The following is a 15,200-nucleotide window of genomic DNA, read 5'->3' as shown; positions in this document are numbered from 1 at the left end:
GGAGTGTGCAGCCCAGGGAGGGGGTGGCGTGCGGAGAACTAGGCGGGCGGGCACAGAAGGGGGAGGGGAGCGCTGCCCAAGACTGTTGGGAGAGGAGGGTCGGGAGAGGCCGTAGCTGCGGAGGGCCGACTCGAAGGGGGCCCCTGGGGGTTGACCCGACGGGTGCGCGCAAAGGAGGAGCCAAAGGGGCGGGGCAGAAGGAGGAGCCCCAAAAGGCTGCCAGATTTGGTGGGGAGAGAGGGCGGAAGGCAGCGAGAGGGGAGGGGCAGAGGGAAGGCTGCCAGGGAGGGGGGGAGGGGAGTCTGCTAAAGGAGGGGCAGAGAACCGGTTGGAAGAGGAGCTGGAAAGTGCAAAAATCGGGGAGTGTCCTGGCCTGGTGTGGGGGGTTGTCCTCGCCAGGTTAGTTCTATGGGGGTTGTGAGTCTTTGAGGTAGGGGTTTAGGGAGAGGAAGTCAGAGTCATTTAGCCCTTGTTCACCTCCCCCCACTCCCGTATCCCCAAAGTGTTACTGGTCTTCCAGGGCTGGCTCTTATTTCAGTAGCTACTGCTCTAGGGGCTGAAGGGTCCACATGTAGTTTCCCGCTCCCCATCTTGGTCCAGAGAATTAAGTGGTCCCTGTACTTGCCCTGGCAAAGACACAGTGGGTGGTGAGTGACTACTAATGGCTTGGGGATGGTTTTTAAAGACTTGACAGGTGGGGACAGGGGCTGATTGATATCCATAGCCAAGCAGACTGCAGAAGGTTCCAAGTGCTTGGGTGCCCATCTTCAGAGGCCTCTGTTCCAAATCCAGTTTCCCCGAGTTCCCTCACCTGTGCCTAGGACATCACTTTGGTGTTCTTGGGGATAGCGGAGAGCTAGGTGGAGGCTCACAGGAAGAATCTGAACAGGGCTGTCTTTTTAGGGTCTGTGGCCTGATCACCTAGGAGAGCCACTCCTGGTGGCCATGAGAGAGACCCTGGAGGCCCTGAACTCCTTGGGTGAGTAGGGACAAAGAAACCAGGAGGGTGGGAGTTTGTAGGCATTCAGAGTGTAGCAGTGTCTCCTCCCAAGCCCCAAACCATGGCAGCCTGGAGAGGCAGACATCATTTTAGGTCACCATTATGTGTCTCAGTGACCAGACCAGGGTGATAATACTAGATTGTGTGTGTGCATGGGATTCACAGAGAACTGGAAGCTAAAAACAAAGAACTCGTTGCACTTACATATTTATTTATGGTGTTTATTATGTGTACCTCATGTGTGGAGATGAGAGGACAATTTTCTAAGTTATCTCCTACCATGTGGGTTTTGAACCAAAGGCAGATCATTAGGCACAGAGGCAAGTACCTTTACCCACTGAGCCATCTCTCCTGCCCAGCACTGGAATTCACTTTTTTTTTTCTATTTCAAACTAGTTAATTTCCTTTCTTTCTTTTTTCTCCCCTCAATTAAAAGGGCCAAGCTTAATACCTGGCCAGACTGCCGGGGAGTTTGGGCAGTCCTTTATCCATGCAGACAAGAGATACCTTTCTTCCCAAACCAGCTGGGGAAAGGCCCCATTTCTGATGCCAGTTCAATACTAGAAGCTTCATTTGAACTCCTCCCTCTGCCTATAACAGGATTCTCAGTGGGACAGCCAGAGATGGCTCCCCAAAGTGAGCCCAGGGATGGGTTCAACAATGCCCAAGAGAAGATGTCATCCTCTAGAGAAGAGAGCACACTGCACTCATGCCCAGGTAAGTGGGTAGCGTGGAGGGTGGCTCTGGAAAGAATGTTCCTTTTTCCACAAGCCATCGATTAACCCCCTTTTCTGCTAGAAGCTATTGTGGACATTTGGAATACCTTAGGCACTCAATAGACCTAGGTCCCTCCCTTCGAGGAACTTAATCTTAGAATGGGCAGCAGTCAGCCAACAAGAAATATAAGCATGGTAAAAATTGTAAGCCACCTTAGAAGACAGAAAGTGCTATAGGGGTGACAACGCACAGTGAGAGGGACCAAGTGGCCGAAGGTGGGCTGAGGCAGGACTGCCTAAGGCAAGATCTAGCCTGGCTCCTTCCCATTCTCTTCCTCACATGTTTTGCCTTGGAACTTATAAAACACATAGTCCAGGAATTCCTCACAGTTGTGGCTCCTGTCCACCCTTGGCACCTGCTTCGGCTACTGGGAATTTGCCTTTGCAGGTATGACGTAGGACAGAGATCTTTGGGGATGTTCAGGCTTGCTTCCTAGAACCAATGGGGTTTGCCTTCCATCTGTGGTGTTTTTGGAGTCCTTGGGGCATCCTCTTCTCTTTTAGGGCATGAGACCCGAGCCCAGAAAGAAGGCATCCACACAGAACAAGCTGAAGCTCCTTGTTTGGGCAGCCAGGCCTGCACCCCACAGAAGGCGGAGCCTGCAGGCTCTGTCCCAGGTGAGTCTTCCTGATGCATTAGTGCTCGGACCAGGCAAAGGGAACAGGGACCAACCAAATTCCAGGGCTCCTCAGAAAGGAGCCAGCTGTACGTCAGGCCCTCTCCCTTTTCCTCAGTTGTACTTCAGCACTCCAAAGGAGTTTCACGTCTGTGGACAGTGGAATGGGAGAGGAAGGTACCAGAGAAGTGTGTCTCACCTCTGGAAGTCCCAGCTTCCCTCGTCATCCCCTCTACCCTATTCATGCACACTGTTGCTCTCTTGGATTACAATTGCCACAAAGATACAGGGTGTTCATCAGTGTATGTTCACTGCCTCTACCCTGCGTGCTCCTTTTCCCAGATCTCTGCTGATCTTCATGATACCAAGGGCCCCCAGTTTGTAGCGCACACACACACACGTGTGTGTACAAACACGCACACACAGAGACACACACACTTCTTCCATTCATCACCACTTGCTTGAATGGCGTCGCTGACTCAGTAAAGGTTTGTTTAGTGCTTACTGCACGAAGGTGTTGAGTATGGCAGGGAAAGACAGGGCATCCAGCTGCACAGACCCTTGTTCCGCACTGACTTGCTGAATGTCCTTGGGGCGGGGTGCTGTGTTCCCTCCAGCGGTCCTTAGTTCACCTGTCATCAGGGTGACAGTAACATCATGGCTAGTGTGATGCTTTGTGATGCTACATGCACACTGCCTAATCCCTAGCTGGCCTCAAAGAAATGGCCATAGAGCTGATTTTAGAATTCAAGATGTCTGCCATCAAGAGCTCTGCTGTTGTTACTATGAGCCAGGATAAATAATTAAGCCGACAATACATAGCCACAGGTTCACGGAAGCTAGTTCTAACGGTAATCGCTATAGGAGTTTATGGTAAAGGATCTTTATGTGCTAGACATGTCAGAATGTTGCTTGGTGTAGTGCCCCGTGAGAGGAACATGGATTTCAGCTGTTGTGAGTGGGATGGGGGAGGGGAAGACATTCTTGGCTGAGAAAGAACTTCCAGGCAGGAAGCAGGAAAGGTGATCTGTGTGACAGGTTGGAGAGCCGCAGCACAGCAAGGAAGGACAGAGCTTCACACCTGCATGAAAAGGGGGGCATTGTGAAACCAGAAGCTATTGCTGAGGAATGGCCCGCAGCAGAGGGAAGTGACATCAGAGGCTGAGCAGACAGTAATAGGGAACCAGTGAGGGAATGTAATCTGTGGAATATGACCAAGGCTCAGGCTATAACAGGCTTTCAGGGCCAGACTGCACTCAGATCATGTGGCTCAAATGTTCTCAGACAAGATTCACCAGGGGAGTGGGGGAGGAGGGCTTTAAAGGAAGAGAACAGATTCCTCTTCATGCATGAATGCATTTTGCAAGGATTCCCTAGGAACTTGGATCTGCCCTTAGGCCAAGGCTCCCCTTGAGGCCTCACCCTACTTCTCCCAGTGGCTGAACACTCACCAGTCTCCCTGCCCCCAGCCTGTAAACTCTAGTCTTGTCTGCTCTCCCTTAACTCTTCCTTTGATCCTGTCAACTCTAGCTTCTTTCTTTTGGGGATGGTGGGGTGGAGGTGTCTCTTTATAGCCTTTGCAGTCCTGGTCCTTGTTCTGTAGACAAGGCTGGCCTCAAACTCAGAGCGGGAGGAAGGGAGCTGAATCTGAATCGTGGTTCCAAAGAGGATGGAGCAGTAGAGGGAGCATTTGAGAATGCAGGATGGAGCTCAGGGCTGCTCCAGTGCTCTGGGGGAAGCAAAGGGAGAGGCACCAGGGTTTCAAGGCCATCGTGCCTCCTATGGCTAAAGTTGGCTGGGAATAGGTCTGTGAAGGCCAAGCGTTCGTTGACACTATAGCCAGTTTGAAGGACACCTAAGAAGGGCCAGGGTGATAGCAGGCATCTTCCGCAAGGATGGAAGCTCAGAAATAGGCAGCAGTTCTGTTCTGGAGGGAGCAGGGGGAAGGGTGTCGACTAAGGAGTCAAGGGAGGGTTCCCCGGGTGGAGGAGCTGGCCAGCCTGGGAGAAAAGCCCCAGGAGGGGCCGGGCTACTGAAGGAACTGAAAGAGGATGAAAGGACTTTGGGGTTTACTGATTCCCGGGAAACTTTGAGTGGGGAAGTGAGGAGCCTACTGGCAAATGGATGTGCCAGTGGCTTTCGCACAACTCTTTTTTTTTTCCTTTTTTACTGCTCAGGGGAGGAATGGATGATTCGGAAGGTGAAGGTAGAGGATGAGGACCAGGAGGCAGAGGAAGAGGTGGAATGGCCCCAGCATCTCTCCTTCCTTCCCAGTCCTTTTCCCACTCCTGACTTGGGTCAGTTGGCTGTTACCTACAAACTGGAGCCAGGGACTTCGGGGGCACTAGGTGGAATCGCACTGTCGGGGTGGGCCCCGATCCCTGAGAAGCCCTACGGCTGCGAGGAATGCGAGCGGCGTTTCCGGGATCAGCTAACTCTGCGGCTGCACCAGAGGTTGCACCGGGGTGAGGGTCCTTGTGCCTGTCCGGACTGTGGCCGCAGCTTCACGCAGCGTGCTCATATGCTCCTGCACCAACGCAGCCACCGCGGAGAGCGTCCCTTCCCGTGCTCAGAGTGCGATAAGCGCTTCAGCAAGAAGGCCCATCTGACCCGCCACCTGCGCACGCACACTGGCGAGCGTCCCTACCCGTGCGCTGAATGCGGCAAACGCTTCAGCCAGAAGATTCACCTAGGCTCGCACCAGAAGACCCACACGGGAGAGCGGCCCTTCCCCTGCACCGAATGCGAGAAGCGTTTCCGCAAGAAGACACACTTGATCCGCCATCAGCGTATCCACACCGGCGAGAGGCCTTACCAGTGCACCCAGTGCACTCGCAGCTTCACACACAAGCAACACCTGGTGCGGCACCAGCGGGTGCATGATGCTGCTAGCCGCACCCGGTCCTCTTCCGACATTCCTGCTACTCCCCACTCCCCCACCGCGTCTCTTACCGCGTCCCCTCCTGGGCTCAAGCCTTTCGCTTGTTCCCACTGCGGGCAGAGCTTTGGCTGGAAAAAGAACCTCGCAACGCACCAGAGTCTCCATCTCACCGAGGGCCGCCCTTTTGGGTGCGATGAATGTGCACTCGGCACCAGCGTGGACCCCGCCGCCGCCGAGCCGTCGGCCTGCACTCCCCATGCGCCAGACTGTGGCCCGGGTTCGGGGCCCGCGGCACCCCAGCGCACCACCTCCAGCGAGCGCTCCTTCTTCTGCCCTGACTGCGGGCGCGGCTTCGCCCACGGGCAGCACCTGGCCCGCCACCGGCGCGTGCACACAGGCGAAAGGCCATTTGCCTGCGCACAGTGTGGCCGCCGCTTCGGCTCACGACCCAATCTAGTCGCCCACTCCAGGGCCCACAGCGGCGCCAGACCTTTTGCCTGTGCGCAGTGTGGCCGCCGCTTCAGTCGCAAATCTCACCTGGGCCGCCACCAGGCAGTGCACACTGGCAGCCGCCCCCACGCTTGTGCCGTCTGCGCCCGCTGCTTCAGCTCCAAAACCAACCTGGTCCGCCACCAGGCGATCCATACGGGTTCCCGCCCCTTTTCCTGCCCTCAGTGCGCCAAGAGCTTCAGCCGCAAGACCCATCTCGTGCGGCACCAACGCATCCATGGGGAAGCGGCCCTCCCAGCCCCAGCCTCAAACCTCTCTGCTCCAGCCTGGTCCAATCCCTCCGAAGTGGTGGTACCACCACCAATCTTCTTTTAAGCTGAGTTCTGACCCTCATCCTGCCTTTCCAACAGATGTGGGAGACTCATACCTGGAGACTTCGTGGGTTTTCAACATTCACACCTAGGTTGCTGCCAAAGCACCAGGACACTTGAGTCATTGTCCTTTCTTTAATGATAGTTGAGAAGTCCGAAAAACAGTTTTTCTTGACGCTTATGACAACACACAGAGACTATCCCTGCAGATATCAACCAGACATTTCTGGGGATCAAACAGATCAAGAGGAGACTGACTGAGCAAGAGACCCCTAAATAGAGGGAAAGAATAGTTATTTATGTACTTGAAGTTCATTAAAGTTCCGATCTGAGGTTCTGGGGCTGTTACTTGAACCAGGGGAGGAAAGCCTGATGACTCTTTACTCACTACCACTTCCATCCACAGGAAAAAGACCTTTCCTGTCAGTCCAGGGAAGTAAACTTAGCTAGCTGGTTCTTTCTAACCAAAATGTCATATGCACACATGCCAAACAATTACCATGGTCTCATGAGGGCGCGCGTGCGCGTGTGTGTGTGTGTGTGTGTGTGTGTGTGTGTGTGTGCACAGAAATTTGGCTTGGAGGGAATAGGTGAGGACCAGAGGGGACAGGCTGCTTTTAGGCGCTCCCAGGGAACCAGCATTGTTACTCTAGGTGCTGCGGCTCCATAACACCCGTTTGCAGCCCTTCAGAGGCTTCCCAGAAGCACCCTTACCTCCACCTGCCTAGGAGGTACCAAAGGAGGCAATGCTTGAACAGGCCATAAAGGTTGTTTCTGTATCACGTTTTCTGCCAGTTGTCTCCTTGTGAGGAGTGCTTGAGCCTGAAGGCACTGCAACTGTACACACCCAGCTGCGGCTGACAGCCTGACAGTGAGGGGGAGCAGTGGAGGGATGGGGTGTGAGTTTAGAGAGAACTATTTTGGATTTGACCTCATAGAGGACTTGGAGGGAATCCTTTACTCTCCCGGAACTTCAATTTCTCATTAAAACAAGAGCTGGTGTTGATGAAAGCTAAGACTCCTTTCTATCCTATTACCAGATTACTAACAACAAAGATACCCAAGCAACTGTCTCCTGGGTGCTAAGCACTGGGAAGGGTCAGGAGCCATCACAGCTTAAGAGGGTTTCCTGGTCTGTGTTACTGTTGCTGGGGCAAAAGACTGACCTTGAGCGGGAGAGGGATATTTGTCTTATAGTTTCAAGTCACAGCCTGTCATTCGCAGAAGTCAGGGCAGGAACTGAAGCAGAGACCAGGGAGGGAGGAATACTACCTATTGGCTTGTTCTCATGAGTTGTTCAGTTTGCTTCCTTAAGAAACAGGGACCACCTTCCTAGGGGTAGCACTGCCCACAGAGGAGGTTCCTCCCACATCAACCACTAATCAAGAAAATGCCTGCACAGGCCAGTCGGATGGATTGTGTCAACTGAGGTTCCTTCTTCCCAGGTGACTCTAGCTTTGTCAAGTTGGCAACAAAACAAGTAAAAGCAAAACCTAGCCAACATAATGGACTCCTTGAGGACAGAGTAGGGGCCCTGAAGTCCAAGAATAGTCGAGGGAGGCTGACAGGCTGCCACTTCTAAAGCCATGCCTGAAGAAAGGGCATGGGACACATGGGTGGGAGGTTGAATGGAAGTAGAAGACCCCTGGTTGGGTCCAGTCCAAGATCCAAAGAGCTGCAGTCCTCAGCTCAAGAGAGGAGAAGAGAAGCTGGAACTGGCTTGAGAACCAGAAAAACTGTGGGCACTCCACTGTACAGTAGTTCCAGCTGCATCTAAGAGAGTGGGGTCAGCAGGGTTTAAGCAGGGTGGAAACATGGCCCTGTTTATATTCCAACACTTTAGAAAGACTGGCTAGAGACTTGTGCATCAGTCACCCATTAGTCACGTGGTGAGGACCTTGGACTATGGGCATGTCAGAGGAGATGGTGAAGTGCTGAATTAAAAAAAAAAGACAAAAAACAAAAAACACTAGTCAGATGGTACAGGACTTGCTAAGAAGTATGGTGGATCCACTGGGGTCTGACTTCTGCTAAGCTGGCTAGCTACAACAACCTTCTCTTGAGAAGGGTCCACAGGATAGGGGAGCATATTTTATTTATGCTGGGAGAGCAGTCTTTTGTACCTGCTGAGGTTGACTTGTAGAAAGTAACCCATACTGTTACAGAGCTCAGAATAAGGGGAGCTGGAAGTGGGTGGTCTGAAAATTACCTGCATTCTGTAAACTATTAGGTATTAGGTGCCCAGCCTCCAAAGAAGTGAGCATGGAGTGAAAAAAAGGGAGGCCTTGGACCAAACACTGGTTTGGAGCACAAGCAATGAGGGAAGGATCCTGAGAGAAAGTTGCAAAGACTAGAAACACCAGAGAATAGAGAGGAAGACCCTGAGGGGAGGTGACAGGGATGCCTGAGTAACAGTTTCAGGTAGGAGGAAGCAGCTGAAGGCTGGGGGACGAAAATACATGAACCCAGGGTCTTGTGCCAAGGCGATGGTATGCAGCATCTCAGTGGTTGGGTGAGTTCCAGTTGCAAAGGTGAATCACAAAAGCAGAGTTCCGAAGCAAGAATGAGCAGGAGTGAGATCTGGACACTGGTGAGGGACGGTAAGAAGCCACTTTCACTGTAAGACCAAGGGTATGTGTAGAGTTTGTTTCCTGGGTAAGAACGGGTAGGTGACTGTTGACTACTATGGATGGGAGGCCGGGCTATTGGAATTCCCACCACTCTGCTGCTCCGAGATGTAGCTCAGCTTCTTTCTGAAGCCTTCCATCTGGACTCTGGGGCACTGAGCTTGAAGGACCTGCTGAAAGGACTGTTTGGCTCACACACACATGACATTAGGCCACTGCTTCCCTTCTCCAAACATTCTGGGATTCTTGTGTAATAACAGCTTTTTGATCCTTCAGCATGTTTGATGAACACTACCTCGTGCCAGGCATTTCTGGGAGTTCACATCCTCTTGAAGATTCACCACCTGGCAAATCTTTGTCCTTTGAGCTTGTTTGCAAATAGTCGAAAGTCATTTAGTGTCAAGCCTGGCAATCAAAACAAATGACAAGTGCTCATAACCAAGTAAACAAGACTGACCAGACATGCAGGGTTGTCATCCCAGCCCCTCTGGAGGCTGAGGCGGGAGAATCAGAAGGGCAGAACTAACCCGGGCTACAGAGTGAGTTCAAGGCTAGCCTGGAGAACCTAGTGAGACATTAAGGGCAGGTGGGAGTGGGAGGGTACCAGCGAGATGACTCAGCATGCCTGCTCTGAGCCTGCATTCCAACCCGGGGACCCACGTGGTAGAAAGAGTGAACTGACTCCTACAGGTTTACCCCTGACTGCCACACTTTTGTTGGCATGTGGTATGTGTATGTGTACACACACTGAATAAATAAAAAGAATTTTGAAAGGGAAAATTCTGAGTTTGTAGCAGGCACTTGTCTGGCATATGCAAGGCTTTGTGTTCAATTCCTGTCCCACCTCTGCCCAGGATCTGAGTGAAAGGCATGGGCTTTTGAAGACTGAAGGAGGAGCTCTGGATCCAGTCAGAGGTGTTCTTATCAACACCAACACACACTCCTGTGTTTCGCCAGGTGGGACCCAAGTTGTGAGCCATTCCCAGTACTGGCATGAAAAAAAAATAGTCTAAGAAGTAAAATGCAAATTATATGTATTTATTTATGTATGAATGTCTCATTGATGATGAGATATTTCACTAATTAGCCAAAATGTATTTAGTTTTCCTCCAAATCCTATTCCATAGAAAGACTGTCTGTAGTGAACAGGTATGAAGCCAGCAATCTGCAGTCCCAGTACATAATACTGCCTGTGAGGAACTTACAGTCTGGCTGGAGATGAAACATGAATGTCCACAGACAGAGGAGTAAGGCCTTAAGTGCTCTTGCTGTTGCTTCCTCATCTGGAGGAGTAGGAATCAGGGGAGGACCTGGTGTGTTTTCAACAAAACGCACAGCCCTTGCATTGCTTACCCCTGACAGCTGTTCAGATGCCTAGACCGCTGCTTCTCACCCCCTTTTCTCATTTTCTTCTACACATTGCCTTGCTTGGGGAACAATCAATGACCAAGAGACTATTTGGCAAAGGCAGAGCAAAGTGAGTGGACTTTAGCAGCAGCTAATCCAGGCTCTAGCGAAATCTTCCAGTCATGTGACCCGTGACACAGGAATCTTGCTTGTTGCAGAGCCTCTGGTGTCTTCTCCCTCTGTCTGCAGGGGTAGACCCTGAGAGCTGCTGGTCAGAGGCACCTGCCAAACATGCTGCAAATCTCAAGTCAGAGAGTCTAGGTGTGTCTCTGACCAGCTCAGACAAGCAGGTAGAAACTCTGGCATTTTAATCCTTTGAGCTTGGAAATCCACCCAGCCCAGTGCAAACACTAGGAAACAGAGCACAAGCCCTTGATCTCATGAGTCTGAGTCTTCAGATGTAAGGCAAGCTTTGTCCTGTGGAGGCCCTGAATGCCGAGTGTTCTGGGAGATGGTGAAGAAATAAGAGTCATGGTCCCAGACTCACAAACTTGAACCTGAGCCAAAAGAGAAAGCTGGAGCCTCATAACATGGCCATCACTTATGGCTGGGCAGGCACAGGGATTGCAACCTATTCAGGACCAAAAGGGCAGAGAAAGGGCAGGGTGTAGGCTGGAGACAGCAGACAGGGGTGCTTCTGGAGAAGTGTGCCCTGGCTCAAGAAGAGGGCTAAGACTGCCAGCAGGAGGCAGAGGACTTAGGATCAACCCAAAGGCCGTTCATTGTATAGGGCGTTTGGGCCACAGGAAACCAGTTTTATGTAACTCTAAGACAGTGATGAGAACTGGTTCTCCTTCTCAGGGTAGGTTCAGAGAAATCCCACCTCTGCTGAAATAATTGATGCTCTAACTGATAAATATTGTCTTAGTTAGGATTTCTATTGCTGTGATGAAACACCACGACCATAGTAAGTTTGGGGAGAAAAGTTTTTGTTTTTGTTTTTGGTTTACCCTTTCATATTACTGTTTATCATCAAAGGAAGCCAGGGCAGGAACTCAAACAGGGCAGTAACCTGGAGGCAGGGGGTGAGGCAGAGGCCATGGAGGGGTTCTACTTAGCTCAGCCTGCTCTGCTTTCTTATAGAACCCAGGATCACTTGTGCAGGCATGGCACTTACATGGCTAGGTCTCCCCGCATTGGTCACTAATTATGAAAATGTCTTACAGCTGGATTTTTTTGTTTTGTTTGTTTCTGTTTTGTTTTTGTTTTTCCAGACAGGGTTTCTCTGCATAGCCTTGGCTGTCCTGGAACTCACTCTGTAGACCAGGCTGGCCTCGAACTCAGAAATCCCCCTATCTCTGCCTCCCAAGTGCTGGGATTAAAGGCATGCACCACCACTGCCCAGCTTACAGCCGGATCTTATAGAGGGCTTTTCTCAGTTGAGGCTCCCTTCTCTCTGATGAGTCTAGCTTGTGTCAAGTTGACATAAAACTAGATAGTACAGTTAGTAACTACTAACTATTCATCATTATATAAACATCATACCATACCCCACATACATGCAGTCACTGGTGTCAATTGAGAAGACTGAAACTCTGCTATGGAACAGTGACTCCATAGTCTCTCCATCTGGCAGCCTCCCACAACCAACATTCTACTTGCTCTATGAATTTGACCATTAGGACTCCTCCATAAGTTGGATCGTATAATATTTGTCTTGCTTATTTCACTTAGTAAAAAATCTTTGAGGTTCATAATACTAGAATTTCCTTTATAAATTCCTTTTCTTAAAAAGTTAAATGCATGGTATGCATACCACTGTGGGACAAGTGGACCATGCTACCAGAAAGAAGACCTGGTAAGTTGAAGCAGGTTCCAAACCCTGGGAAGTCTCCTAATTGAAAATGGCAGGCATTAGAACCAGCTCCTGGCCTGGGTCTATCTGTCCTGGAACACACCACTGAGAGACAACCTGTTATGGTCATGTCGCATAAAAACCTAGAGTTCTCCATGCTAATGAGATATCTAGATAGGCCTCAAGGTATTTAATCCCTGGTTCACCCTAAGTAAGAAGTATGCATTCACATCCTCCATAACAATAAAGCAGTTTGGACAAGCAAAGACCCTGTTCTTCATCAAGGATTACCAAGGGGAGGAAGAGGGTCTTCCTCATCAAGAGCTACCGCCTAAGTCTCCTGGAGAAGGCCTTTCTTCCAGCTCCTTCCTACTTTCTCAGCATTCACTCTAAGCCAGACTGGATTCTGCCCCACCCTGGGGCTCAGCCATCCCTTTCCTGTCTGGCGCATAGGGGAAGCGCAGAACCTCAGACCCCTGTTCCCAACTACTCTGGGTCCCCAGAGGTATCTGGATACATAGGAGGCTGGGAACCACCCTTCTCAACTCCTGGTGGCCCCCAGGTGTCTGGGTACACAGGAGATTGAGAACCACATCATCCATCCCAGCTTGGTTTGGAAGCCCCTATCTTGGACTGCTTCCTGCCTCACCTAAGGAGCATGCTAGTGACACTCTGGCATCCCAGCAGTGAGACAGACAAGCAAACCACAGTTTGCATGTGGAGATCAGAAGGTACCTTGCAAGGAATCTGTTCTCTGCTTCCACCATGTGGGTCTTGGGTATCACATAGTAAGTACCTTAACCCAATGGGCCATCTTACAGGCACAACATTCCTTTATTTTTATTTTAGTCTTTTACACAGTTTGAACACCGTTTTCTTCCTTTTAAAGGCTGAATAATATTCCACTGTGTGTCTACAGTTTTCGTTTCTCTACTCATCTCAGTGATATAGGTTGTTTCTACCCAATGGCTCTTGTGAATGATGCTGTACCCTGTTGCAGAGAGCATCCTCACATTCCTGGGCTCTATAAACTTGGATTCATAGATGGACCCAGCAGCTGAATATGTAAGATGATTATGTGCGAGGTGTCGGAGGGGGGAGGGGGAAAAGAACAAAAAGGGATGGATTGTGCCTGGATGGTCAGGAGGCATCTCTGGGAACTTGAATCAAATTGACAGGAATATCAGTGTTGTGGTCTGGGCCTCTGGCCATCCACGCAGCATGATTCTACATACCCAGGGCATTCATTCACTGTCTGTCTCCGGAGAGAGAAGAGGAGAGCATCCTCCGCCATGCCCAAGACTATGAAAACTGTCATAGCGAGGAATGCATACTGCATCTGGGTCTCAGTTGCAAACGTTCCAGGAGCCACTGTCAGTTTCAGAGACATGATACTGCGGTCTATGACAAGGTGTGGAAGACACAATTTTAAACATCTAGAAATGAACAGGTGGGGGTCAAGCCTAGTTTTCATGGACAGAGGATTGTAGAACATGGTGAATAAAGGCACTTCGGATAGGAAACAAGTGTTCCAGCAGATGACCCAAAGGGAGGTCAGCTGTGTGACAGGCAGGACTTAGAGACTGCATGAGGGTGGGGGAAGACCCCCAAGATGCTTTGCATCACAGACAGGTGACACCATCCAGGCTCAGCCTCACACACCTAGCCTGGTATCTGAGAGCAGCTTGGAAATCTTCCAGTCTTTTAATGTTGCCTTCTTCTGCCCCTACCGTCCACACCCACCTTCACAAACAAAGCAGAGGATCGTCTGTGCCCAGAACCCTTCACTAAAGGCACCCTACCCCTTTTTTGGGGTCTTCTTATTAGAGTACCAGGGGCTGGGAGGCTCCAGACGACAAAGCAGTTCTGTCTTGTTGCATTGGAGATTGTAAGACTGAGGCCTGGGTGCTGGCAGGACCTCAAGCCCTCTACTGAAGGATGGAGACACTGATCTCTGCCTCTATCCTAGCTGCCCCTTCACTGGCGGACGCTTCTCCATCTCCCCTTCTGACCTCATATGACTTCCCAGGCCATCACTCTGTGGGCATCTGTGTCTTCTCATCTTAAGGCCACAGATCCTATTGGATTAGACCCAATCTAATGACTTCATCTTAATTTGATTACCTTTGCAAAGGCACAAATACATGGCCAGATACATGGCCTCAGAGCTGTAGGAGAGCCTGAAATGAAGACTTCAGGTGCCTGGAGACTGGGAGCTGGCTCTGGAGGTCACTCGAAACAACTGCTGCAGGACAGAATGACATTTTTGCCTGTACAAGTGATTTTGCTTGCTTTGTTTTTTAGACAAGGTCTAACTATGTAGCCCTGGCTTGCCCAGAACTCACTATGTAGACCAGACTGTCTTCCATCTCAGAAATCCACCTGCTTCTGCCTTCATCTCGGAGAGACTTCACTTCAGCTCTGAGGCCATGTATCTGGAAATTGTATCTTTGCAAAGGTAATCAAACTAATCCACCCCACCAATTTCTCGGTGGAACAAAGGTGTGTGCCACCATATCTAGCCTTTGCTGACAATTTTACGAACTCCAAGGGCCTCAGACAGACTCTTCAGCTGTTCTTTAGGGGAACTCACTTATTTTTTACTTACTTATTGACCCTTGGGACTTAGCTGGAGACAAAGCAGGCTGGGGGACCATTACACTTTTCTATGGATGAACAGCATCTTGCGCTTTCTGGCGAAGCCATTGTGGGAGGGGCTGGATGAGTGTCTCTGGGGAAGAGCTGTGGGACTTCCCTGGGGAGAGGTGAGAGTGTATAACAAGAGCTAGAGGGGTGACTATAGGAGGTGGAGGTCCCAAGATGCCGAAGATGTGAGCTGCTAGATCTGTACAGGCTGTAAGGGAGACTGGGGGAGCAGATTAAACCAACCACCCAGCCGAAGACAGAGCCTTTAGGTTTGGGATTAGGTCAGCCTCGGGGCAGGGGACCTTCCTGGTCAACTACAGAACACTGGTTTATGTAACAGGTTTATGTAATACCATTATGTAATGTCATTAGAGGCATCGAAATTGTATTCTACTTGAGACTGCAGAAGCCAGACCAGGGATCCCTTCCAACCCTGCAAGCCAGGCCCTGGGGGTCTGAGCCCTCTTTCTCTGCTAGGATTTCTGTCCAGGACTCACTTCCCATGGTCTTCAGGGTCTTCCCACAGGATGTGGATTTTAGACAGATGAGGCCAACTCCATCCTGAGGATCCCTGGGATCTTTCTTCTGTGGAACAACCCACAGGCCCATTCAGATGCCGCCCCTACCACC

General features: G+C 50.7%; 1 protein-coding gene across 10 annotated transcripts in view; it reads left to right on the top strand.

The window, feature by feature from the left end:
* Znf467 (zinc finger protein 467) overlaps positions 1–6,429 on the top strand; it is an 8,377-nt gene extending 1,948 nt beyond the window's left edge. For 4 of the 10 annotated variants that reach the window (XM_031381766.1, XM_031381769.1, XM_031381770.1 and 1 more), the window contains exons 2-5: positions 904–979; positions 1,601–1,717; positions 2,281–2,394; positions 4,571–6,429. In XM_031381766.1, the coding sequence (XP_031237626.1) occupies positions 946–979; positions 1,601–1,717; positions 2,281–2,394; positions 4,571–6,099 (1,794 nt within the window). In that variant the 5' untranslated portion in view covers positions 904–945 and the 3' untranslated portion in view covers positions 6,100–6,429. Of the gene's footprint in view, positions 1–43; positions 400–458; positions 648–903; positions 980–1,600; positions 1,718–2,088; positions 2,165–2,280; positions 2,395–4,570 lie in introns of those variants that run through there. The other 6 variants (XM_031381768.1, XM_031381771.1, XM_031381773.1 and 3 more) reach the window with 6 other exon arrangements.
* Positions 6,430–15,200: the final 8,771 nt, after the last annotated feature.

Source organism: Mastomys coucha, unplaced genomic scaffold (genome assembly GCF_008632895.1).
Source record: "Mastomys coucha isolate ucsf_1 unplaced genomic scaffold, UCSF_Mcou_1 pScaffold20, whole genome shotgun sequence".
Classification (NCBI taxonomy): Eukaryota; Metazoa; Chordata; class Mammalia; order Rodentia; family Muridae; genus Mastomys; species Mastomys coucha.
The sequence above is the reverse complement of the archived record's forward strand: the minus strand, read 5'-3'. Positions and strand labels throughout refer to the sequence as shown.